The 24,387-nt window shown below is 40.3% G+C and overlaps 3 protein-coding genes across 3 annotated transcripts in view; 1 reads left to right on the forward strand and 2 right to left on the reverse strand.

The window, feature by feature from the left end:
- The window catches only part of adgrv1 (adhesion G protein-coupled receptor V1), a gene marked incomplete at its 5' end in the record, with an annotated part of 98,736 nt that extends 95,452 nt beyond the window's left edge, over positions 1 to 3,284 (reverse strand). Inside the window, 2 exons of the mRNA XM_080500134.1 lie at positions 1,429 to 1,578; positions 3,099 to 3,284. Of these exons, the coding sequence (XP_080356260.1) occupies positions 1,429 to 1,578; positions 3,099 to 3,284 (336 nt within the window). The remainder of the gene's footprint in view (positions 1 to 1,428; positions 1,579 to 3,098) is intronic.
- Positions 3,285 to 17,970: 14,686 nt separating this feature from the next.
- lysmd3 (LysM, putative peptidoglycan-binding, domain containing 3) lies at positions 17,971 to 21,080 on the forward strand. The gene is made up of 3 exons (XM_080500108.1): positions 17,971 to 18,096; positions 19,011 to 19,291; positions 20,005 to 21,080. Exons 2-3 carry the CDS (start codon positions 19,025 to 19,027, stop codon positions 20,539 to 20,541), a joined length of 804 nt encoding a protein of 267 aa, XP_080356234.1. The 5' UTR covers positions 17,971 to 18,096; positions 19,011 to 19,024; the 3' UTR covers positions 20,542 to 21,080.
- Positions 21,081 to 21,628: 548 nt separating this feature from the next.
- On the reverse strand, positions 21,629 to 24,261 carry polr3g (polymerase (RNA) III (DNA directed) polypeptide G; the record flags this gene model as incomplete). The annotated part of the gene is made up of 7 exons (XM_080498994.1): positions 21,629 to 21,718; positions 21,812 to 21,931; positions 22,095 to 22,159; positions 22,240 to 22,299; positions 22,383 to 22,448; positions 22,807 to 22,936; positions 24,151 to 24,261. 7 exons carry the CDS (start codon positions 24,259 to 24,261, stop codon positions 21,629 to 21,631), a joined length of 642 nt encoding a protein of 213 aa, XP_080355120.1.
- Positions 24,262 to 24,387: the final 126 nt, after the last annotated feature.

Raw genomic sequence — 24,387 nt, forward strand, 5'->3', positions numbered from 1 at the left:
ATAGAGCTCATTCATCCTCCAGACAGTCCTTCAGTAAGTCGATAGGCAAGTATTTGGTCAAAGCTTTGTCTCAGCTGTAGTGTAAACAGAAGGGCTAAGTGGGCCTCATCTGGTCTTTCACTCTGGCAGCAGGCTAAATATGGGCTCGGGCTACTGGATTTTAACCAGATGTCACAAAAATGCGGCGTCAAATTGAAAACGACGAGAAGAAAGTCACTCTCTCTGTTCGCAGTTGTTGCCGTTTTGTAAGTGTACACAGCTGACACTCAGTGATTCACAATGGCTTTTCTCGTAGGCCTTTTAAGTGAAGGATAAGATGGGCAGAGAACAGGACCAGCACCCCCGGCTCATCAATCAAACCTGACAGCTAAATGCTACAGGGAACCATGGAGATAGTCTCTAGGTGTAAGACTGTGATAACTATTCCTTTGAAAAGGATTTACTATGCAAACAATAAAAAATAAATCATTTTAAAACTTTAAAAGCTCTATGGAGGTTCTACAAAACACTTGGGAAAATAAATAGTAAAATTAATATAATACAAGTAACAACAACTTTGACTAAATAAAAATCTACTTCCAATGATATAATTATGTTAGTGTCTGCAAAGTCTAATAATGCAGAAAAGTGTTTAAGGCATTTACAGGACACTCACTGACATATACGTACATTTATGTTTTTACCTAAAGCTGTTATCTTGTATTTCAACACTTTGAAAACAGTATAAGGATACAAAACTGGCTTAGAACCCACTAAAGTCACACATTAAAATTATGCTTTAGCCCCTGTCAAGGAATGCTGACTCTTTATTGTATAATGCTGTCCTACAATGCCATGATGTGTTATTGCAAAAAGTACACTAAATATGGCGTACTAGTCCTATTCAGGTTTCAGGCTCCTCTCATGTGGTGAACGCAGTCTCTACTTTGGAAATACTACACACAAAAATACACACAATTGCATTTTTCTGTTGTGATAATCTTTCTGATGGCATTTTCCTATAGTTTACAAGAAAATAACAAGTTACCAAATACGATCAAACAATAAAGTGGTTATTCTATTTGGGCGTGAATCAGTTTATTCGTTCAAATAGAGCAAGCCTTCAACCCCTGAGGTCAATTGTATGAGCTAATCACTTTAACCTATTATGTGATGAGGTTGTGGCTGTCAAAGATGGTGGGAAACCTCACAATATTTGGCCCCACCAAGAAAATTACACACATCAAAGACAATGCAGCTCAGAGCCACCAAGGGTTTACTGTGTCGCCCCCACTCTCCATTGCTTAGGAGCTGGGTTGAGGGTTTAAGATGGTCATTGGCAGAATTAGAACAGAAAAAAACAAAACATACATAAATGCAACATATAACAGACAGCAAAGCATGACAACACACACACAGGAACATAAAGACAAAACACCAAGCAATTACCTGCAGTGTGAGATTAAAGGTAAATGTCTCATCAGCTTCGGGCAAGTCATCGTCTTTCACGGCGATAAAGATGGTCTTACTGGATTCAGTGGACAGCAGAAAGGCAGCAGCAGTAACAGCTTCAAAGTCTCCTGTGTCGACTCCCTCGAGCTAAGAGAAACAAAGCAATATGACTTAAAGAAATTAAGATTTTTACTATTTGTTTGTTTTCCATTTGTTTATATTTATAAATTGAAAAAAAAAGTATGAAGTATGAACTGAAAACCACATAAAGTAACAAAAGGATGGCACATAATTCAGTCAAACCTCTGAGCAAACAGGAAGCCATAGACACAGTGTTTCTGTAAATTTGCAGCACTTTCTGCCATCACAGAGCAGATATGTTCCTCAGACTGTCCTTATTCTGTGGCACTGTCAACTTCACCTTGAGTTGCTGTGTTACAATCTATGAAACTTAGTTCCTCAAGGGAAGTCTAAAATAGTACACAACATTTTATGAACTCGTGGCCCAGAACAGGTATAATAGTTCATATAACAAGAAATGTGATCAAGATATCAGGGAACATGGAAAACATGGACAATGCCTTTGGTATATGGAACCAGTTGACCTTTCCAGACACCAAGTGTGAGCAGCTGACACTGACCCCCGGGTAGAGGACCTGGTGCCAAAATCATTTCCAATGAATTTACTACAGACACACAAAGGTCTTTGGCAACTAACTTGTCCTCATAGTCCTAACAGTTTGTGGCCTGCCAGGTCATTTCCAACCATTTCTGTATCATTGGTTTAACAGATGGTGGTGGGATGACTACTCATGTCAAGAACATTTGAACAGGGTATAAACTGAAATCCCTTTGTTCCAAGGTAAAAAACAAAAACAAACAAAACAAATAATATATATATTTAAAAAATAATAATAAAATGTATGCAATTTTTTGAAAAATAAAGACATGTGTTTAGACTTTATCATTGACTTTATCATTATCACTCAGTCGTAATTTCGTCCTCAAGTACCTCGAGTACTGAAGGTTAAATTATAGCAGCCCTCACCAAAGATGCCCATTTCTGCTCTGCATTCTATAATTCCCACAGTACAAACAGAATTGATGATAATAATGACAAGACCAGTAAAATGTGAAATATTCATTTGTCTGTCAAAATATGAATGAATGGAATTACACATCCATCCTGAAATCATCAAGCACTTTCCACAGTATTGAAGTTGAACAAACACTGCCGAGGCTTCACTGTGCCAGTTGGCTTCGTTTTGGCATGAGCAGCACATTCAGCAGGGCAGCTTCGAGTGTTTGTGGATCTACGTCGGAGGTGTTCAGTATGAACAGTGCTTAGAGCCAAGTTCAAAATAACTGTAGAAAATAACTAGATAATGACTTGTGAAATTACAAGCAAAGCAACAAAACTACTATGAGTCAATATAATGAACCTTAATGTAAATTATGGATGTGGATTAAAAATATATATATTCACTGAACTGTTAATACTTTTCCTCTCCACACATGATCAGGCGTACATAGTTTATTTTGGCCAATGCACCAACCTCCTGATACAATTATATATAAAAAAGTATTTATCAGAAAACCACGATTATCAGCATGGCCAGTAAGAGTAATTAAGACTTAATAAGTAATGAAGCTGTCCCCTGTCTTACCAGAACGAGAGCCGTCACATTGACCGGGTCTCCCACTCTCTCGATGACCAGACGGACCACAGCAGTGCTCCTCTCATTGACAACGAAGTCAGTCTGGCCCAGGAACCGCAGCGTGGCTGACTCTGACGTGGTGCCAGGCAAGGACACAGCCAGAATCAACCCAGCTAGCAGGAGGACAGCGAGCATTCCTGTAGAAAGAGAAGACACGTGAACGGAAGATTCCCAAAAAATATGCAGGAAAGACGGATGTGATGTACACACTTAATGAAAGAAGAAGCCATTGCTACATTATTGTGGAATGGTTCAACAATACAAGTAGCTTTTGTCACACATATTCAGTCGAGATGTACTACATTAAAGATGTTCTCCCAATAAACGATTCATAATTCATGTCATAATTCAAGAACTTTTACAAACAAGAAATTACAAACTCATTTACAAATATTGTAATTGGAAAGTTTAACAATATCTTATCATGATCAATGAAATAATAAAACTATAGTTCATTTATGGCGGGCATGCTGTTGCTGACTTTATAAATTACACAACATGTCCTTTCCACAAAACAGAAACCTGATCCATGAAGCCACTGCGTATCAAACCTCATATGATGTACAGGCAGTAAAGACTGGCCAGATTTTAGTGTGCAGCCTTCTGGTGGTCAATGTGGTCTAAATGATTCATAACATTATTCCATGTTGTCCCCATGCTGTCATCACGTCTAAAGCATTTCTTCTGCTTCACTTTAATGTCCAGCCATCCCTTGCACTTTCGCTGGACACTCTTCTTTAGAAGCGATCCTTCCAGGTCTCCTGCTACCAAAAGTATTTCTCACTTCTCATTTTGCCTTCACTTTTGCAACCCTTCAGCCATGCAACTTTTTTGTCTCCTCTCATCAAGTTTCCTCCTGTCTCCTCTCCTCTCCTCTCCTCTCTCTACTGTCATCCCCTGCTTAGCTTTCTCACCCAGAATAATCCTAAAGCGGGATGGAGCCGCCGAGACAGTTGTCATGGTTAACACAACAAAACAACACAGCATGAGAAGTGAGGTGGAGCCAGCCTGAAGCGACATAGCAGCCACACCATCCCATCTTTTCCTTCTCCTGTGCTTTTTACCCATCCCATTCATAAGCTGCAGCACACAGCCTTTCCAACAGCGAGAACATGTAAGGTATTTTAGAAAATATTTGCTCTTAATTACAAGGTTGAAACAGAACATCAGCAGCCATGGTGAATGAAGTCATGCTGTTTGGGTACTTTTTTTTTCTCATGGTTAGAAATCATTATGGAAAGTTAGACATTCAAAATATCCTATTTTTGTTCCATTACTGTTACAACAATTAGAGACATTCCCAGACCATTCATTAATTTGTCAGGTTTGACAGTATAATATTTGAAGATGCTATCAGAATCATTTGAAGCAGATGAGATGGATACGATAAGGACATCACTGCAATGAGGCGCAAGAGTTTGTTTGACATGCCTGGTGTCAGGGGCATGTGTGGGTGAATGTTATGAAAATGCCAGCGGATGACAGATTGCCGGGAAATCCATCAAAAAAGGATTTAGCGCTGTCAACTGGCAGGGTGGGGACGCAAAGGGTGCGGCTAAGGGGGAACAGAGGTGAGCGTGTTGCAGGACAAAGAGGGGCCCTTTTTGAATAAATCCTGTTATTTTTCCTGCTCCCTCTCCTGGGGCTGGGAACCTCGTGAATGACTGACTGAATGCTTGAGTGAAAAACTATGAAGCCTCTCTCTTGCATCACTTTACCAAAACTAACCTAATAATCTACTCAGACGGATACCGGGTCTGTGTAGTTTCACTGGATATAAACACCTGCTCAAGTGGATCTGCTCAACTGCCTAACTGAGTTACACTGGATGGGTGAAAGCGCCAGAGGTCTATTCTTACTATGGCACTGTGCCTAACAAGCCACAGGCATTTTTTTTTTAATGAAAATAATCTCTATTGTGGTATACTGGAATAACCTATTGAATGTAATCCTAGTCTTCCCGTTAATGTTTCCATGAAAACGCAGAATAACACAACAGCAGCCACAGCTCAGACCAACTCTTCTATTCCATTTATTAGTTAAAACTTTGGTGAGAGCCGAAAAAAAAAATTCAAGTCTGCAGTCTCTGCAATGTGGCCACAAAAAAACAGCTCATATGACTGTGGTTAGTAACTGCCATGTACGCTTAAAGATCGCCCACCCATGTTAACATGAACGTCCCATTGGAGATTACAGCCACTTGGGCTGCAGCCCTGACCAGCCCTGATCTTGGGCTTTGTGTTACAGGAGGAAGCTCAAGTTCCCAGACAAAAAAACACAGGAAGAACATGGAAACTGCACAAAAAGTCAGCCAGCATACGCAAAGCAGGTACCTTCGTGCTGCAGCGCAAGATGAAATTTATGTGTGGTGTGCCACATAAAATATTAGAGCTATTGTGAAGGGACGAGCCGCGACTTTTCACTTCCATTCAAAATGGATATTACTTTCATTAAAAAGCAGTAGGTTGAATCATTAAGCTACAGTTCTTGCTCTGCATCATGTCCTTGTAGTTCTTTGCATGTTTTATCTGATAATACATTACATTAACTGGATAAACGAAAAAGCTGTTATGTTCAAAATGAAAGCAATACAGCTGTACTGCATGCATCACATACAGCAGATACATTTTGATTTATGTCTTTTAAAAACCTTGAATCAATGAGGAATTGCAGCCTGGTCGAGATGGCCATTTTTCCACAAGTGTCCCAGAGGCTGTTCAATCCTTACATTGGATGTCGGATGATACAGTATCTGACTTCTATAGACACTGAGATGCACTCAGGAAGTGATAACAATTCTGCTTTAATGTTGGCTTCAGTTTTTTGGGTTTTTTTGGAAGAAAAATTCAGACATCCCACAAGTAGTCTTTAAATGGTTCTTTTAGCCTTGCATTTCCAGTCTTCCAAATGATTGCCTGACATCACTTTAACCATCTTTTTGATCGACGATAGCAGCCATCCCACCCTCGAAACTCCTAGCAACCACACACCAAAACAAAAGTGAGGGTATTTTTTCATCCACTGACCCAGATGCCTAATACAAAGCAGATGCTGTGAGGATGGCACAGGTCTGCTTCAAACGCGGCGGGGCGGTTTTTGTGCTGGCATCATAGCTTGTGCCAACCTTGACCTCGGGGGTTACTGGGCCCAAAGGACTTGTCAGTCATGGCTAAAGGCAGCATGGCGAGCCTGGCGCAGACCTCTGACATTGATAAGACTGGGAGTCAGAGTTCATGGAGAGAGGTGCAGAAAGGCTGTCACCCATATAGCATACGTTTGCACACATGGATGCATTTTCCAGACCGGTCACAGTATATGCATCTAAAATGCAGTCTTAAAGTTCAGACAGCTGAGTGACAGCCCAGGACAGTACAGAGAAAATACACCGTCTAGTAGTGGGCCTATGGACCAAAAGCTGATGACTGGGTTGAACGCCGAGGGACTTGGCAATCTAACACTGCAACTTCACTGTGAACAAAATAGCGCCCAATACATATGGATCACTTTGTCCAAACATTGGCAACTGGCAGCATCGTAGCCCCTCCATCCCCACTTTGCAGCTCCATTTCAAAATACCAATGCCAAAAACAAATAACATATTATTGGCACAGGTTGAGAGAATAAGAAATTAATTTTACCGATATCTGAACTTTATTCATTTAAAAAATCTAGGGCACTAAGTTGTATTTGTTTAAACAGGGCAACTTTGTATTTACATTTGCAAAAGTAAGATGCTTAATAAAGTCTAATGAACTATCAAATGAATGAAGTCTAAAAGCTGCTATTTGGATGAGTTAAGATGTGATCCCAAACCACTAATATCACTTTCCTCTGACTGCAGGGCATAGAGCTACAACAGATGCATTATCAAATGTATGACAACACAATAATCATTCTTACCAAGACCATTTGTCTAGTTACTCTGTAAAATTTAGAATTTCAAGTCAAAATGAAATTATTCTGAAAAGCTTTTGATAGAATTTTCACTTTTTCCTGAAATCTTAATTGTTAGACGATCCCAATATTGACAATATATTTCCCATAGAAATTAAATGAATGTCCATGGTAACCAGAAAAATATATTTTGAAAGATTTTTGACATTTTGCAGCAGAGCTCTGACCAAACACACAAGCACAAAGGCACAAATGCACAGAGCAAATACTATACTTTGACGAGTGAGAGTATTCCAATAGAATTCATTTGCAATCCCTCACTCATCTTTATTTCCTGACTCTCTGTGTCAGTAATCCTCTCACCCTATTTGTCTTCCAAACTCTCTTGTGTTCTTTTTCTGGAGCTCGTCACCTTACAACTCTCTTGGCAGTCTCCAACACGAAAAGCTCTGTGACACCTCAAAAGTGACAATATCAGTGCTGGCCTGTGGTGGTTTGACCCTGTCACCTGTTAGACCCCCTGCGCACAGCATGCCAGGGTTAAAAAAAAAAAAAAAAGCTGTCACACTCGATCCTTCACTGACACACACACTCCCGCACTCACACATGTGCGCACACACGCACACACTTAATGGGTATCCTTGTCAGAGGTGGTGAAGAGGTGTCTGGTTGCAGGGCTGCTCCTGGGGTCAGTGCTTACAGCAGATACCGATAGGGTTTCTCCTGACGGTAGCATCTGTGTCGTAATCTTGACCATGAATTATTTACTGTAGGTCGAAGACTTCATCGTGAGATGGTGGTAGTAAGCGTGACACTGCAAGATTGTACTGATCACGCCATGTGCTCCCTGCAGACAGTCATGTGATCATATTATTCATATATGTCATCATAAGATGAATGAAACACGCTGACATGTTTAACAGTGACTGAATTACATTCACTTTTTTTATTTTCTAATACATATACGTCTCAACTCTGTCTTTTCAGATCCAGCCAAATACATTCCTTTTTCTTTTAACCACAAGTAGCTTCTCGAGACAAAACACCACCTTCTGTAACCATAATCAAGGACTGTGCTTTCCCCCTTGTTATTTCACTAGAAATACTCAGTATTGCAAGTTTTATGCTTTGAAAAGTAGTAAAGCAATACCCTTACTTCCTTTTTGGTTGAGGGTGTGTGGGGTAACAGTCTGTAGAGTTTTAATCAAGGGCTTTCCCATGTGGCGTCCCTACCCTGAGGCTTCCCTGGTCCTGAGACGCCCATGATGAAGAGTATGCGGTTATAACTGGCAGTTAGACAAGACACACACACACACACACACACACAGATCGTCGTCTGTCGTATGACACTGGGAGGCCTGCAGTGGGATCTAATTCATCAATCTTACGGCTCTGGCTGGCCACAAGGAGAAGCTGCTCTGTCATTAACATCAACTAATATAACAATGTTCCTGGAATGTCTGCGCTGCTCTGTGCTACGAACTCACATCCAACCGTGCAAACAGAAAGTACAACTGAGACTGACAGAGATATACAGATGAGTAAACAACCACAGACACAGAGACAGATGGTGTGGTTGACTGAAAGGCACAGAGAAATAAAGGGCCTTCATGTGCATTAGTCTTTTTAATAAATTGTAGGGAGGCTTGCTAAGCCAAACCTTGTGTGTTGTAAACACTCAAAAATGAATCAGGCCTGTGGTGAAATAGACAATTTATTTTGAGAAGGCCATTACACACATCAAAAATGCAGATTTAATTGTTTCAATTGACAATTTGCTCAAAATATGTTGCCAACAGCAGCTAAAACAGCAACTTAAAAAACATTAAATGAAATGCTGGAAATACAATCCAAAGATTTATTAAAAATGTAACTATGTGTTCTAATATTAAAGCGATATTTATCTTTCCATCAAAAGACAACTGTAAAAATGAAATTTGTATTAGTAGCCTACACCTAACGCTATGTTGGGCTCAGACCCATGGAGCCTCCTCAGCCCTGTTTATTGGACTGGTTTGACTTGCACTCCGCACTAAGCGATGCCACCAGCCCTGTGTGTGTCAGCCGCTACCTCAGAAGCCACCCACCGTCCGTTCTCAACCCAGCGTGGCTGTGGCTGCCATTCCCGGTCAACACACAAGCCCATAATTGCACTTCACATGTAGTTTCTGCTCCGGGTATTTTTAGATCAGTGAATGTTCTCGCCATACACAGAAGTTGGGGAGAAGAAATTAAAACAACCTAATAAGTGAGTAGGTCTAAAGCATACATCATTAAACCTGACAAGAATGTCGCATTACTCACCAGGCTTATTTTGGAGAGCGTCAGCCAGAAAGCAGAATTCTATTTATTTTAAGGGCAAAAACTTGCCATTAGTCCGACAAAAAGGAGCAGGGGGGGGGGGGGGGGTTGTGAAATGAGGATGGTGGCTTCTGATTTGCAACCAAATTATGCCATTCCACATAGGGGGACCAAGAAAACATTTGAATGAATACCTCTCTTGAGAACAAAAATGCATGAGGTCAGCCCTCCAGCTATTGTCAGACGATACTTTTGAATCCAGGCATTTCTCCTTGAGGGGCAAGAGACTGCCAATCAAGTGTGCATTTTACTGTGAAAAAAGAAACAGAGAGAGGGAGAGTTTTCCTGAGGCATTGTCCACATGGCCGTGGTCGGCTGCTCTTAACTTGAGCCAGCAGCATCTCGCATCCCTAACTAAAAACAAGACTTTTTTTTCTTCCTCTTAGGAAACGGTGGGTAGGAAGGGACAGAGAAAAAGGAAAGAGGTTCCAATTGAGTAGGAACCAGTGCGTGAGCAATTTAGAGTGTTTCCCAGTCTGAGTACTGGTTGACTGATTAGCCTGTATGACACACAGTGATGGAGGCAGACAGAAAAACACTTTCAGGGGATTAAACAAGGTTGTGCTCTCCATAGCTTCACAGACCAAAGGGCCAAATTAGAAAGAGTATTACTTCATTGCATATAACTGGTGGGGCTTGGATGAAATGCTAATTGCATTTCAAAAGAGTTCACAAAACAGAGGCAACCCAAAATTGGGGGTGTATATTCATCTGAGAAAAAGCAGGACTTAACGATTCACTGACCAGCACACAATTTTAAGAAGCAGGCTTTTGTTCACTCATGCTCCTTCTTGTGTTTTGTATGCATTTCTAACATTGCCACAGTCCTCTATTCTTTTGTTTCTCCCACTTTTTGGCATGCTGGCCTCCTCTCGAGCAGAATCCAAACCATCCTATTCAGACTCCCTTCCTTTCTTTCGGCTCTACTCTATCACGTCTAAACAAGGACACGCACAGCACACACATCCACGGTACAGTAGGTGTAGCAGCTCCTTTCTCTGGCTTTTGCAGCACTGAAAGAAAGAAAGGGCCAGATGGTAGCATTGACGACGAAATAAAATGCTGGAACAAGTATTATCAATAAATCTGCAAAATTTAAAGAAAAGGCTTCTGTGTCGCTGATCATAAAGGTGTATCGGGATTACAGGACAAGTCAAGAGCTGCCACACTTCATAAAAATAAACTAATGAAATTATAATGACAGGAAAATCTGAGCAGTTATTTCTTTTGTATTGCCACATGCCCTTGTTGGCTTCAGATGTTCTAATAACAAAGCTATTATCCCTATTGGCAGGCACATAAGGCTGAATTCATCCTTTTACAACAGTAAACACCCGTCGCTACATCTCAACCATGGAAGCAGCCAGCCAGAGCTACTTTAGGAATTCCTCTGCAATGACCAACAACATCACAATGAGTGAGCTGGGAGAGAAACCGAGAAAGACAAAAAAGAGAGCAGCTGGTAGAGGGATGAGTGTGCACACAAATATTAGACATAATCCCTCATTTTGTTTGAATAAGTTTTATCATTTAGAAACAGATTAGGACATTTTCTTTATGGATTTCTGGTAAGATGCCAACATATGTGCCACAAAACATGTTAGTAGCTTTGAGATCAATTCATCCAGTTCCTTACAGGGCTGACGACAAAGAGACAGATGATCATTAGGGATGCACAATATATTGTCAAATTATTTTTATTGCAATATCAACTTGCACAATATACATATTGCGAAAGACTGAAAAAGTGTGATAAATTATATTCCCATGCACTGTGGAATCATAACAATCTAAATGACATGGTTTTAAATATGAAAGATAAGTATGATTCATTACAATTCATTCACAAAAATTGTGCAGTTAAAAAAACCTCGACTGATAAAGAAAGGGAACTGTCATTTGGAATGATAATGTCAAAGCACATTATCAACATGTACTTAAATGTTTGTATTTGTCACAAATCACATCAACACCAAACAACAATTATTACCAGCTTATTGCATGTGCATCCACTCACGTGCAGTCCGAATCATCACCCACAAACACTAACTTTTTATTTCTAATGATTTTTAACAAGGTAGGGAATTGTGGTCTGAATTTCTCAGCATTGTCAAGACTTAATTCATTGCAGAGCCTATTTTCTGGCCAAATTATATCTTTAGATAAAATGGAGAAAAAAGAAAAAAAATTTAAGAAACCAAAGTGATGCTAACTTCTATATTAGCACAAAGCAAAGTATAAACCCTGCAACGAGCGCTCTGTTGAGGGAATGAGATTAAATAGGCTCAAATAACAACATGCATGAATAATGGAAATAAAGCTAAAGGACATATAGAAATGATAGTACACATAGACGTATGTGGGGGCCTGCTTGTACAAACAATAGGATCAATTGAGAACAACTGGGGATGTGTTCATTTATCAAATAAGGCTATGAAACCAAGGGATAACATTCCCTTCAATTGTAAGTGAAAAACGAAAAAAGAATAGAAGCTTTCAACACTCGTTCAGCCTTAATTTAATTTGTATCATGTCTAGCCGGACTAATGTGAAGCAGAGGACACAGCCTCTATGAATGTTCTTCTATTTTTTTCGCCCACCATGTTTGGACATCTGATCAAAGGGCATTGCTATGTGAGCATCCGGCACTGCTTTTCCACGCAGTTTGCAAGTTGAAATAAAATGTAAGTGCTTTAGTCAACCATTTCTTCAGAAGCACGTTTCACAGAACATAAATCTAATGACAAAATCTCAGAAATTGAAGGCCCGTTCTACTATTTTGAGTGGAGGAGCTGATTTTTGCTGGATGTGGTCATGGCTTAGCCTCAGAACAGCAGGTAGAAATACTTTGATTTTGCTCAGCGGGCTTTTCTAACATCACAGGAGTTCGGAGTTCAAGAATATTACTGACAGAGAGAAATGAACACCTGCTTCATGCTGTCACTCTAGAGAACGATATATAACAATAGACGTGCATGTATTGACATAAAACCTGCACGTTTGTGTGTGTGAGTACAGGAGTTGACAGCAAGGTCAAGGCTGAGGCCGCAATCAAATCCGCTCACCGGGAACAGCGTGCGGTTGGTCAGGCCTACTATGGAGACCACAAGATTTTTGGCCATTGCTGACAGCCCACTACTTTCCTGTCTCGCTGTTCCAAGGGCAACAACTACTAAAACATGATACTGCCTGATGTACACAAGCATGAGCTGACGAGTCATTTTCTTAAATTGAAGTCTGAATATCCCAGAGAACTTTCTAAAAGCATTTACCCATGACCTAAACTTGTTGATTCATTTAATCTAAAAACAGCTTCATCTGAGTTTACAGACCCTGTTGGCATTACATCTCAAACGATCCAAGTTCAGATTTCAAACATTACATGAATAAATTAGCGTATTTCCTATCTTAGGTAGCATACTGCTCATTAATTAGAGGCCAGTTGATGCAACATGAGTTGAGCTCAAACGGCAGCACATACAAATGAATCGTTTTTTCATCCTATTAATAGCATTATGCACTTTTTCCTTGTATTCTTTTCTTTGAGCCAATGGCACACTCACAGCCTCTTAAATGTCTCATACTGGAGCTGAAAATTAGTCTGTCTGCCCACTGAAGAAATTATTTTATTGAACAGAAAAGATTGAAAAGAGGTTCACTGCAAATAATCATCACTCCAATCACTGAAAGTCATGGCCTTGAAGCAATGTACCGCAGCTTTCTCAATAATTGTCTCTGAATCTCACAAAATTAACACGACATCAAAAGAAATCATTTGCACAGTGTGTACAACACAGAAAACGGTTTGGGTTCACAAAAGATCAAAAACGCATAACTCAGTCCATGTGTTCAATTGCCGGCAGCTTCTCTCCCTTCTTCAGTCTCAATACACATTTTCATTATTCAACACATTCAAAGAATCTGCAAGGACACGGTGAAGGTTTGGTAACCTGAAAATGGTATACGACAATGTGTGGCAAATAATCAGTTTCTCCAAAAGAAACGTAGTGGCTGAAATTTGATTTGGTGTTTCAGAATTGTTTACACTGGTTCATAAACTCAATAGAGCATTCAGTGATCCCAGACACATGCCTCTACATAGTGCCAAGGTTGTAAGGTATGCATCTGGAAAGGCCTTGCCCCAATGCATTATAAATTGCTCTTCTGCATGAAGAAAACAGTCATTTGAGAAAGAAAGTGGGAATGTCGGTGCTTTCTGAAGGTGTAGAAATGAAAACCAGACCATAACTAATATGAGATGTATGGTGGGTAGCTCTGCTGGTTTTCGCTTCCCACGTCATAAAAAACTGTAAATGCAGGGCACACTGCTGAGGAAAAGACAAGTGTAAGTGTGTCTATCGTGTCACGCTCACGAGTGATGAAAGGTGCTGTATAAATGATTACTTTTCTTGGTTCTGAGTTTTAGCCACGTGAAGAAAGAGAGCATGGGAAGCCAGAAATCTGCTGAGATTTGTTTCATAATTTGTAAGTAATATGAAACTACTGTGGATTATCAGGCCTCTGCACATGTAGAGTAACCATTCAAAGGTCCTCTTCAGATTCACAAAGGTCCGTCACTCAGCAGATAGAGACCAGCGTTACAACTCTTGCCCCCCTGTGATCAGACTAGTGGGACAGCCTGTTGCGAGGTGATGAAGTGTATGTCGAGCTGCGCCTTCATGCACTACACCCCTCGAACACCACACACGGAGAATGCAAGCCCTCTCATCCCCGCCGAACATCAATCTCGTCCTGTCTGCACTGTGCAGGACTTGAGCACCTTTCATCAATGAACAGTCTCTGTTTATGGCACTGCCCCCCTTTTGTACTGTGCAGCCATTAGGGGGGGTGAGACAGAAGGGAAAAGAGGCAGGCAGTAAAACAGTTTCCGCCCAGTGAATCACATTCAGCCCCTCACACAGGGGAATGGAGGCTGACCCCTGCCAGGCGATGACATAAACACAGACAAACAAAGGGCCAGAGCTTCGAGCAAGTGGGGACCTCAGAGGATCCAGATCTGCACAAACCAATTTGCTGTGACATGATCATTTGGGCTGAGGTATCAGGGACTACAAATAGTTAAAGTCTCGCTATTCTGGCAAGTTTTATTGATTCTTTGCAAACAAAGAAGAATCAAGCTGATTCAATAATCCCACGAGGACACGTTTCAGAAACAGTTAACAGTAAATGATGTGGCTGAGGAAGAGCAGGTGTAAATGCTGAATGGGTACAGGAGAAGCTCCCACCCTCCCTCCCCAGTGAGAAAAAGGATTTAACTCTGCCGAGGCACCACTGAGGAGGCAACAAAAGAGATTTGGAGGAGACGCACGAAGATGACATCATGTCAAATCAATTTCAGATAAGCAGGACATAGTCAATTCTTTAAGCACTGAAGAAGAAAAAAACGAAGAAAAAAAAAAACACCCACCCCGTCAACTGGTCTAAATTACGGAGCCTGGACATCTGCGTGAAATACTCACAGCACAATGAGGCTTCAGGCGCCACTCGTTTATTTAACAGTAGCGAACACATGTGCGCAACTCAAAGTGTGCCAAGATTACTTATGGCCCGAGTACGCCTATAGATTAGTCAGCGGAGTCTTTATGAGAGGGTCCCCGGGCTCACCATGTGTGGCAGTTGTTGTTTTATTTCAGTGGGAGCGAGAGAGAAACCTCACACAAAGCGCAGTAATCACACTGGAGATCCTGGATGTAACCATGGAAGCGTTTGTCTCCGTCCTCAATGGGCTACTCGGCCATTCATTTACTGATTGCGCTGAATCAATATTTAGGCTTTTCAATTTTATTAGCTGCTCCAAGGGGTATTTTTGGCAGCGCGCAAAAGGAAATTAGCGGTGGCCAACCACTTTTAATCGTTTTCTTATAGTCTCGCACAATGCGTCTGCTTTGAGCTGTCTGGCATAATTGATTAGGAGGATCGCTACTCATTTGTTTTCTTTATCCTCACAACTATTAATCCACTACTGGCAATTGTGGATGGAGTCACCAATCATTTCTGGAAAAAAATAAATCTAAAGCATCCACCTTGTGTGTAAACATATGTCACAAAGCCATATCATGTCATCCTCGGGTCTCTCTGTGAAATTAATCCTACAAAGTTTTGCTGATGGCGACACTTCCTCAGTCTTATCTCAATAAATACAACAACAAACGGAAAAGAAATCTCGGGTAAAAAAAACCGACATGACATAAATCATGTGAACTTACCTGACACCTTGCTTGGCCTTTCAGTCCACGATGAATTACTATAATATCTTTATTGTTGAGGGGGACATCAGTAAGCGCTCCAGGGGGCTTCACTTCCACCTCCTCTCAAACTGCAAATAACACCGCCATCGTTTTGTATTGTTCAGTTCAAAACAAAACAAAAACAAAAACAAAACAAAAAGCCCAATTGATCCGATATTCCTGCGGAAGCTTTGAGGTCCCGGTGAAGCGCGTCTGTCATCTAACGGGACTGAAAGCACCAGAGAGCGCGGTTCTCCCGCAGGTCTGCAGCTCTACGCTCCAGTCCGGACTCCTGCAGCCATGTGACAGGTCCCGGTCCTTGTCCTGGTCCTGTCCCAGCACGGCTCACTGTCCTCACCGGAAGGCCAGTTTGTGGCTACTCAGAGACTCAAGCTCGTCTCCCGACCGCTGACTAATGAGACAAGATGTTTTAATCCCATTTGTGTCTCGCGGGTGCGCGCGGTGTGGTGGAGGACAGCGCCACCCCGCGAGCCGAGCAAGCAAGCGCCACACCGCCGCAAACAAAAACTCCACCTGGGTCAACCTCAAAAACACATTCACCTTTTCTACAAACGCTGTATTTCTTCAGCTTGTTTATCATGTTGAAATACAAGGCTCATTTTTTACAATACTTAGACAAATTACGCTTGCCCGGTGTGTATTTTTATTTTTCCTTGCTATTTAGGATAAGTAAGACAAATAACTATAATAACTAAACTTTATTTTTGTACAAGAAGTGATGCCCTCATATGTGGACAATTGGGTTTTCATAACATAATAACTGAATTCTCTTTTTTAGGATCAGAAGGACCCTATTACTGTGAAAACACAATTTGGGCTTCCTGCAATAAGTAGTTCTCTCAAAAATCACTGTCCTCATATGAGGACAAGGGGTCTACTGTACAGTATGACACAATTATACAATTAATCAAAAAGCGTAGAGACGGATTGATTTGGACAAATAAGTATGATGTGTAAATTAGATATGAAATACTCCTGTTTAATATTTACCATCCATACTGAAGTTATCCTGAGTCATGTGTGGACATTTTGATTAATTTATTAATCATTTAGCACAAATAGAGAATTGACCTGTGTCTTATATTGTGTAAGTATACTGTAAGAATATTGCAGAAAGACTTCCATGATGACAAACAATAAAATCAGCATGTATCCTGATAATAAAAATGCAGGGTTAAAAACAAGAAAATGTTTCACATTACTCAAAAAAGAAAAAAAGATATTAATAGAACATTTTCAATCAAAATAACTGCTGTTCCTAATGTGTCCCCTGCTTCTGAATAATGGTAACAATGCTGTTAACACCCTGAATGTGTTCTGCTAACAATGTAATTTATTTTATTTGATGTGGCCTGCATAATTAAGAACTGCACAGGCCAAAAAAAATTATTTTGTTCCAAACAATAGTTTGTGCATTCATTTATTAAAGTGTTGATGTAGTATAAGGTTGCAACACATGTGAGATTAAGTCAAGAAATTTGGATTTTTGTATGATGGTTATGTACAAATTAGTTTTTTAAATACAACATCTATGTAAAATTTTGACACTGTGTGTAAGTGTGTTGAAAAGAATTTTCATTTTAGAGAAAACTCTTGGGTTTTTTCACTACACACAAACCTTTTACACAGTTATGTATGTGACAAACAATCGTGTAACCTGTGTCATCCATAGTGTGAAATGAGTGATTATCAGCTCTCTCCAATGTGCAACAGTGTCCATCGTAGATGTTCCCTTCTCTTTGGGCATTGAGTTTGAGAAACACCATTTTAAATCAAATATCAAAGTCATGTGTATGTCTGCAATATAATTACTCATGGAAATACTTCCGAGAAATTGGCTGATTCAGAATTTTTACTAATTTTAGTTTCTTTGCTTTTTTAGCTGTTTATTTTTCTTTCTGTGCATTATGCTCCATGCCCATCAGTACTCTGCACCTGTTTACACTTACATACCTATTTCTTTATTTAAAGAAATACAAATGTGTTTTAATGAAGTAATTATGAGTTTCAGTTTTTATTTGTTGTTTGTTTTAATCATGATATCTTATCAAACATAAAGAGGAAAGAAATATATATTTTTACTCTAGCACTTGCATGTTTTCCATGTCTGCGCCCCTCGAGGATCTGAGTCGAGGAGAAAAATACATACTATTGTTATTATTTACATACTATATTATTTCTATAAATTTCCGAGTTTGACTTGACGTTTTTGGCACCACCTTGTGGTTGAAACAGAAGAAGACGGGAGAGTCATCGGTGATTACGTCATCACGTAACTATTCTGTAGACGTGGCGTGAGCCGAGTTCAGACAGCGGAGAGAGAAAGCAGGTATCGGAGCAACTGAAGGTGAGGGCGAAAGTAATCCCATGGGAAGTATGAGAAACACCCTGGACGACTGACCGAGTCGGGTCACTCCTTTTAGGTGAAGTATTTTCTTAACCATTCACCCTAACGCCATAACACGTAATAATGCGTAACCAGAGAATCAACACAGCTCAAACATTAGCTGTAGCTTAACAACACTGGGTAGACGCTACTTAGCATTAGCATTAGCTTAGCCTGGTTGGATTTATCCTCGCTGGCTTACTTTTAAATCTTCAGCGGAACCTCAGGATGTGCATATTAATCTTGTTTAATTACTTTGGGGCACTTCTTTGTGGTAAAAGTTACGGGATATAACCCGAGTGTGCTGTGCTTTGTATGTACTATGCGGTTTTCAGACCACAACTCTTCGGGTTTGTCAGCTTTGCTCAGTGAACTTGCATAACAGCTGTGATAAGAGATGAGCTGGTTACAGTAAGACAGTGGTTAGTGATAAGTCAACATACTGTTGTGAGCTGGGTGCACCAATAAGGCAGAAATGTTCACCTGCTTTCTACTGTTTTATGTTTCGCGGTCTTATAGTTTATAAGAAATAGTAATTTAAAAAATATATAAAAAAAACCCTCTGGAATTCCGAAATTGTTGTTTATTTACTCTGATGCCATCATCGTCTAGTTTATGGATAACATTTATTGTCATCCTTTTGACTCCTGTATAGATCTTTGTGTGGACCAGCATTATTTAGTCAAGTAAAATTCACCACAAATTGACAGTAACTCATCACTTCAAGAAATAATTCTATTTTACTCCCATCAACACTACTTTGACTTCATATGTGGACAACGAAAATGTCTTAATGTTATTTCAACACGTGTAATGAGGTGTTTCCTTCTGCTCATACGCACAATCATTATCACACACAACTTTCCATGATCTTTTTTTTTTTCCTTTTCTTAAAGGAAATCCTGTTAAATTTTAAGTCTTAGCTCCCAAATTTGTCTTTTCTTCTTTCAGTACAGTGAAGAAAAATGTCCGGTAGAAGCCAGCACTATGGGTTTCAGTTGGCCACCCTGGTGCAGCCTGCCAACGGAGGTCACGCCTACCTGTTTGGGAACAATGGCTCAGACAACGAACTGTCGGAGGACGACGGCGAAAGCTACGAGCTGCGACCACGTGGCAGAGAAAGGCTACGAAGGAGCGCCTCCAAAGAGAGGATGGATGATATCGTTTACCTTCCTCGAGATATCCTGGAGGGCGACACACTAAACAGCATTTCCCTCCAGTACCATTGTTCAGTATGTATTTCTTCTCGTTTCTGTTCATGTGCACTTTTTGCTTTCAACAAGGCATTACACATATCGGGTGACATGTCTTGACCACTGGGCATTTAGGGTGAAAGAAAGAAGCCACTTGTTCATGAACGTTTACATCTGTAATGTGACCCTTAACTGTGTTTTGTTTGAACTTAAATCACCGTTTTTTGCCTCATCTATAATTATTCTCCTCCACCTTCTTAACAGGAAAGAAAATTACACGTGTTCCAGTGGTTGGCTATTACCAAAATTAAACATTAATTCACACAAATGTGTGGGCAAGTGACTGGGCGCACACAGGGAAGCAGCGGCAGCTCAGTAATGCAACAGTCTTCCAGTGGAGATGCATGCTGTGTATTCATTGCTTAATATTTCTTTCCACCTGCCGATGCACCTCCTCAGAGGGAATGCATCGCAATGTGAAAGCAGAACTCTGCATGGAATTGCAATGTTGCACATTCTTGTAAAAACTGAAATCTCTGTTTGATGTGGTCAATTCTCAGTATCATGCCACACACCGATTCACAATACTGCTGCTCACTTTACACACTCAAGATTCAGTTTGTTGCCAATAGTAAAGAACTTAACGTTTTAATTTAACCAGGAGGTCACAGAATCCTATTAGGATTTAAATTTAACAACATTTTTCCAAGGATACTAAAATTCTTCCTTTTCTGTTGTGATTTTTATTTTAGGTGGCTGACCTCAAGCGTGTCAACAACCTGTTGACAGAACAGGACTTCTTCGCCCTGCGTTCAATCAAGATTCCCGTGAGACGATTCAGCGTCCTCACCGAGACTCACACCGCTAGTAGTCCGCACAAATCCACGGCTCCCACAGACGCGAGACGGAATCCTCAGACCTCGCCGGTCACGCCCCTGCCCTCCGAGTGCTCCACAGACTCCTGTTCTTCCACAGACAGCGTGGAAGGATTCCTCCTGGAGAAGGACAAGGACATTGAGCGGCTGGTGAAGTCGACCGTGCCGCCTCGAGCCGGCCTCAATGAGGTTGTGTCCTCCTTGCAGCTGCAGCAACAGCAGCCGCTGTTGGAAAGCGAGTTTAAACCCCCACAGAGAAAGGACCCTTACTACGGGGCGGACTGGGGCATGCGATGGTGGACTGCTGTGGCCATCATGCTGGTTGTTGGGATCGTGACGCCTGTGTTTTATCTGCTGTACTACGAGGTTCTGGTCAAAGCCGATGTCAGCCATCATGGCGACACACCGAATTGACACCAGTGTGCAATAGTTGGGACTTTCCTGTTGTAGAACAACTGTGGACCTGAACACGTTGCTAATGGACATCAGCAGGGATCCAATTATTGAATAGAGTCGGCGAACCTAGAGTTTGACAAATATTTACTTACAACTGTGCAATCTGGATCACTGAGGGAGAGAACAGTAATTTAAAAATGACTTCAACATAATGACTGCAATCATTCCTCTTGTCTGTCCATTGATTTTTTTTTTTTTTTTGCATTGATAGTGGTTTGGTGCAACTGTTTCTCCTGGACACCAGACCTATGTCGTGTAGGCTTGAAACTTTTCTACATTTCAGAGACTCCATGGATGAACATAGGTGAATTGATATCTCACATTATGAACATTTAATCAGCTACCCACAATTAAGCCAAGACTCAGTCAAGACACGCATTCCAGTTTATTTACTGACAAGTTAGTTGCCACAGCTTTAGTCAAACATTTATTCTTTGAATTGAATTTGGAACAATTTGCAGCTTCCATGTTCATAACTGTTTCCAGTGTGCTTTTTTTTTTTTTTGGGGGGGGGGGGGTCAATTGCTGCCATGTTTAATTAGAATTAATTTATTTTAAGACTATATACTTTAGTCTTTACTTACTGTCAGTATTGAGTTGAATTGTTTCTGAATTTGCTTGAACTTGTCTTTGCTTTAGTTTGCCTGGAGAGCTGCATTATCTTATAAAAAGAATAACCTCTAAGAGCATGGTGAGAAAAAGGGAAATGCACACTATTCCCGTAATACTTGTAAATACGTGAAATTGTTTGACTATTCAGCCGTTTTAATTCACATCACTGTGTTCGGTTTATATTTTATGACAAGACGTGTTGTTGACAGTTATGTGCCTTTCAACCTGTGGAAACCGGCTGCAGGATGAAGACTAAATAAATATATTTTGAGTAAATTATTGCTGGTGTGCCCACATAATGTTTATTTACACTTTTCTTCACAAAAAAAATTGATGTTAGTATCACTCAAACGAAATGAAAATGTCACTCTTCTAAAGAGCATTCCTCACTCATCTACAATATTTCGATGACTTGAACACTTCAGGTCGCCTCTCAGTATGTGCCTTCGCCATCCATATTCTCGTCGCTGTCTGCGCCGAAATCTTCACCGTTGTCGAAATAGTTGTCGACGTAGTCGTTATCCTAAACGCAGACAAAGGAGTTGTGTACAAAGTTCAAGGCCTTACCACAAACCCTAATGTACAAATGTAGGGTCGACTTGATTCATGGACAAACCTCTATATCCTCTTCGTCATACTCTTCTGCTTCAGGTTCCTCCTCCTCGTCCTCATTCTTTGGTTTCTTTTCCGTCTCATCGTCTGATTTTTCCTGATTGTCATCTTTTTTTTCTAATTCCTGACAATTAAAAAAAAAAAAAAAACCTCATTCTGAACTTTACAGAATAAATCAAGCTTTACAGCATGGAGTTAATGCCTTCAATAAAGAATACCATCAAATGCCTACAAAGAAAATGAAGCGTGTGTAATGTTCAACAGTTCCGAAGGAGAAGCTTACATACATCTAATTTGCTCAGCATCGCGGCCGTCTCTTTCCCCGACATCTTTGCCTTTTTCTTCTTTGCACCTGTTGTGTGAGATCACGTTGTCGTCACTATGACACTGGCACAATTCAATCACGTTGCACATACAGTGGAGTTCACCTACCTGCTTTAACGCGAGGCTTATTTATTTGAGGCTTTAATTCTTTTGGGAATAGGTTCCAGTCTGTAAGATCAAATACAGTGTTTCGATTATTTTCCACTTCTCACAATTTGCTCCATTCCCATTGCACCGTTTGGCATAAATACCTGGAGTCCAGTCTTCATCTTGAATCTGTTTTTGCTTCAGGTACCTCTCTGCGTATCTCTCCACCTCTGTTTCATTTGAACAAAGACAGGTTTTAAGGTGTACATACCACTGAATATTACTTTTCAAATCATTGTTAACGCATCTGACATCTAAAATAAGATTAGTTGGAGGGGAAATGATCTCCTGTTATGGATAAACTGTATTAAACATATTTCTGGACAAGAGGCCTGGAACAGCACACTGAAGGAACAAACAAGAAAGCAGCTATAACTCAATATGTCTCAATCCTTTTCATAAATATGACAATAATTAAAATCACACAGTTCCTAAAAGCTGCATCATCTTCCCTGACAGAAGCCAGTTGTCTTGCTGCAACTTTTTGAAAACGCGGCAGGTTTCTAATGTACGACTCCCATCACTCACCGGCTTTATTGGGCGGAAATGTAATGTTGTGTGGTCGCTGCTTCATCGTTACCCTCATCTCCTGCTTGAGGGCCAGCATGTAGTCCTCCTCCTCACCAAATTTCAGTGGAACAGGTTTGAACTCTGTGTTCTGAAGGAGAACTGATGACGTTAACAACTCTGTTTCTGTTCAATGGATGTGTTAGTTTGCATTTGGTTAACAGCACTAAGAAGAGGAGGCAACATATGAAACAGTCTGCTGTGGACTCAGCTGTTGACAGTTAAATATAAATTAGCATAATGTCAAAATAAACTTTCTGCTGATGATTCATGTGGTGTAGTGGTTAGCAGGTCCGCCTTATAGTGAAACTCAAATCCGGGCTTGGAGGTGGAGTTTGCATTTTCACCTTGTGCATCACTTTTGTTCTATTCGGGAACCAAAAGACAATCCTGCAATCCAAAAATCATGTGTTTATGAGAATAAATGTATGGACTGACAAGGTTGCAAACAGCCATTGCTCATATGGTGAGCAGGCTCCAGTGTCCCAATACCTGAGGTTGCATAAGCACCCTAAGTTGTACAGAAAAGTAACAATGATGCATTCTACAATCACGGATACATTTGTGTGTTTTGCACAAAGATATACTAAGAGGAGGTACTTAATCAAAGTCTTTGATAATTTTATACCGCACTTCCCAAACCCATGCTCACTAAGTGACAGTTGCAACATAAAAATGACTAAAATCCATACATCTGTAAAAGCGATAAAAGAAAAAAAAAAAAAGAGGAAACTGACCAAACAAGGCTTCACTCCTAACATCATTATCACAAAAATACTTCAGTGTTTTACTACCCATTTCACATATTTATACTGAATGTGTATTATTGAAAAGTTAACACACATAACCAAAATGCTTTAAAGTGTAATATATATATATATATATATATATATATATATATATATATATATATATATATATATATATATATATATATATATATAAAGTTAAAAAACAAATACAGAAAACATCCAACATTATTACATATTTTAACATTCGGGGGTACTGTGTTTTTGATTTAATGATATGATATATGATAAATAAGGGAACTTACTTTGTCAACTTTTTTTTTGAATTATGGAGAAAAAAAAATACTTACAATTTTTTATTAGTACATTTTTGCACATTTTCACTGTTCAAAACAAACAAAGCCAAGACAACTTTGAATTACCACTATATCAGGTGAACATAGTACAACTGAATCAAATCGCTCCCTTGTTGAACTGTCAGGGATTCAGATGTACATTTAAACCTCGTGATATGTCACGGAGGAATCTGCATCGTGAGAGAGTAGTCTGTACTTACTGGAAACAGCGGATTGGGCCCCACCCTGGCTTCTGGCATGCTGCCCCTGCTGATGCCCAGAGCCTCGACGTTGAAGGTGAAGGCGGCCACTCCACGACCCTTCCCGGCCATGGCTGCTGCAGCCCCCCACTGCACCTGCAACACAGGGTCCGCATGTGGTCAGTTCAACCTCGCTGTCAAACACGTGTTGACACGACATATTGTCCACAGCTGTTTTTTTGTTTTGTTTTGTTTTTT

Source organism: Blennius ocellaris, assembly GCF_963422515.1.
Source record: "Blennius ocellaris genome assembly, chromosome: 7".
Lineage (NCBI taxonomy): Eukaryota > Metazoa > Chordata > Actinopteri > Blenniiformes > Blenniidae > Blennius > Blennius ocellaris.

What these genes read in the sequence shown, in the direction of transcription:
- lysmd3 (XM_080500108.1), top strand. Translation starts at nt 19,025, where the DNA reads ATGTCCGGTAGAAGCCAGCACTATGGGTTTCAGTTGGCCACCCTGGTG. An exon ending in CCCTCCAGTACCATTGTTCA is followed by an intron (nt 19,292 to 20,004) that starts GTATGTATTTCT and finishes TTTTTATTTTAG; the next exon opens with GTGGCTGACCTCAAGCGTGT.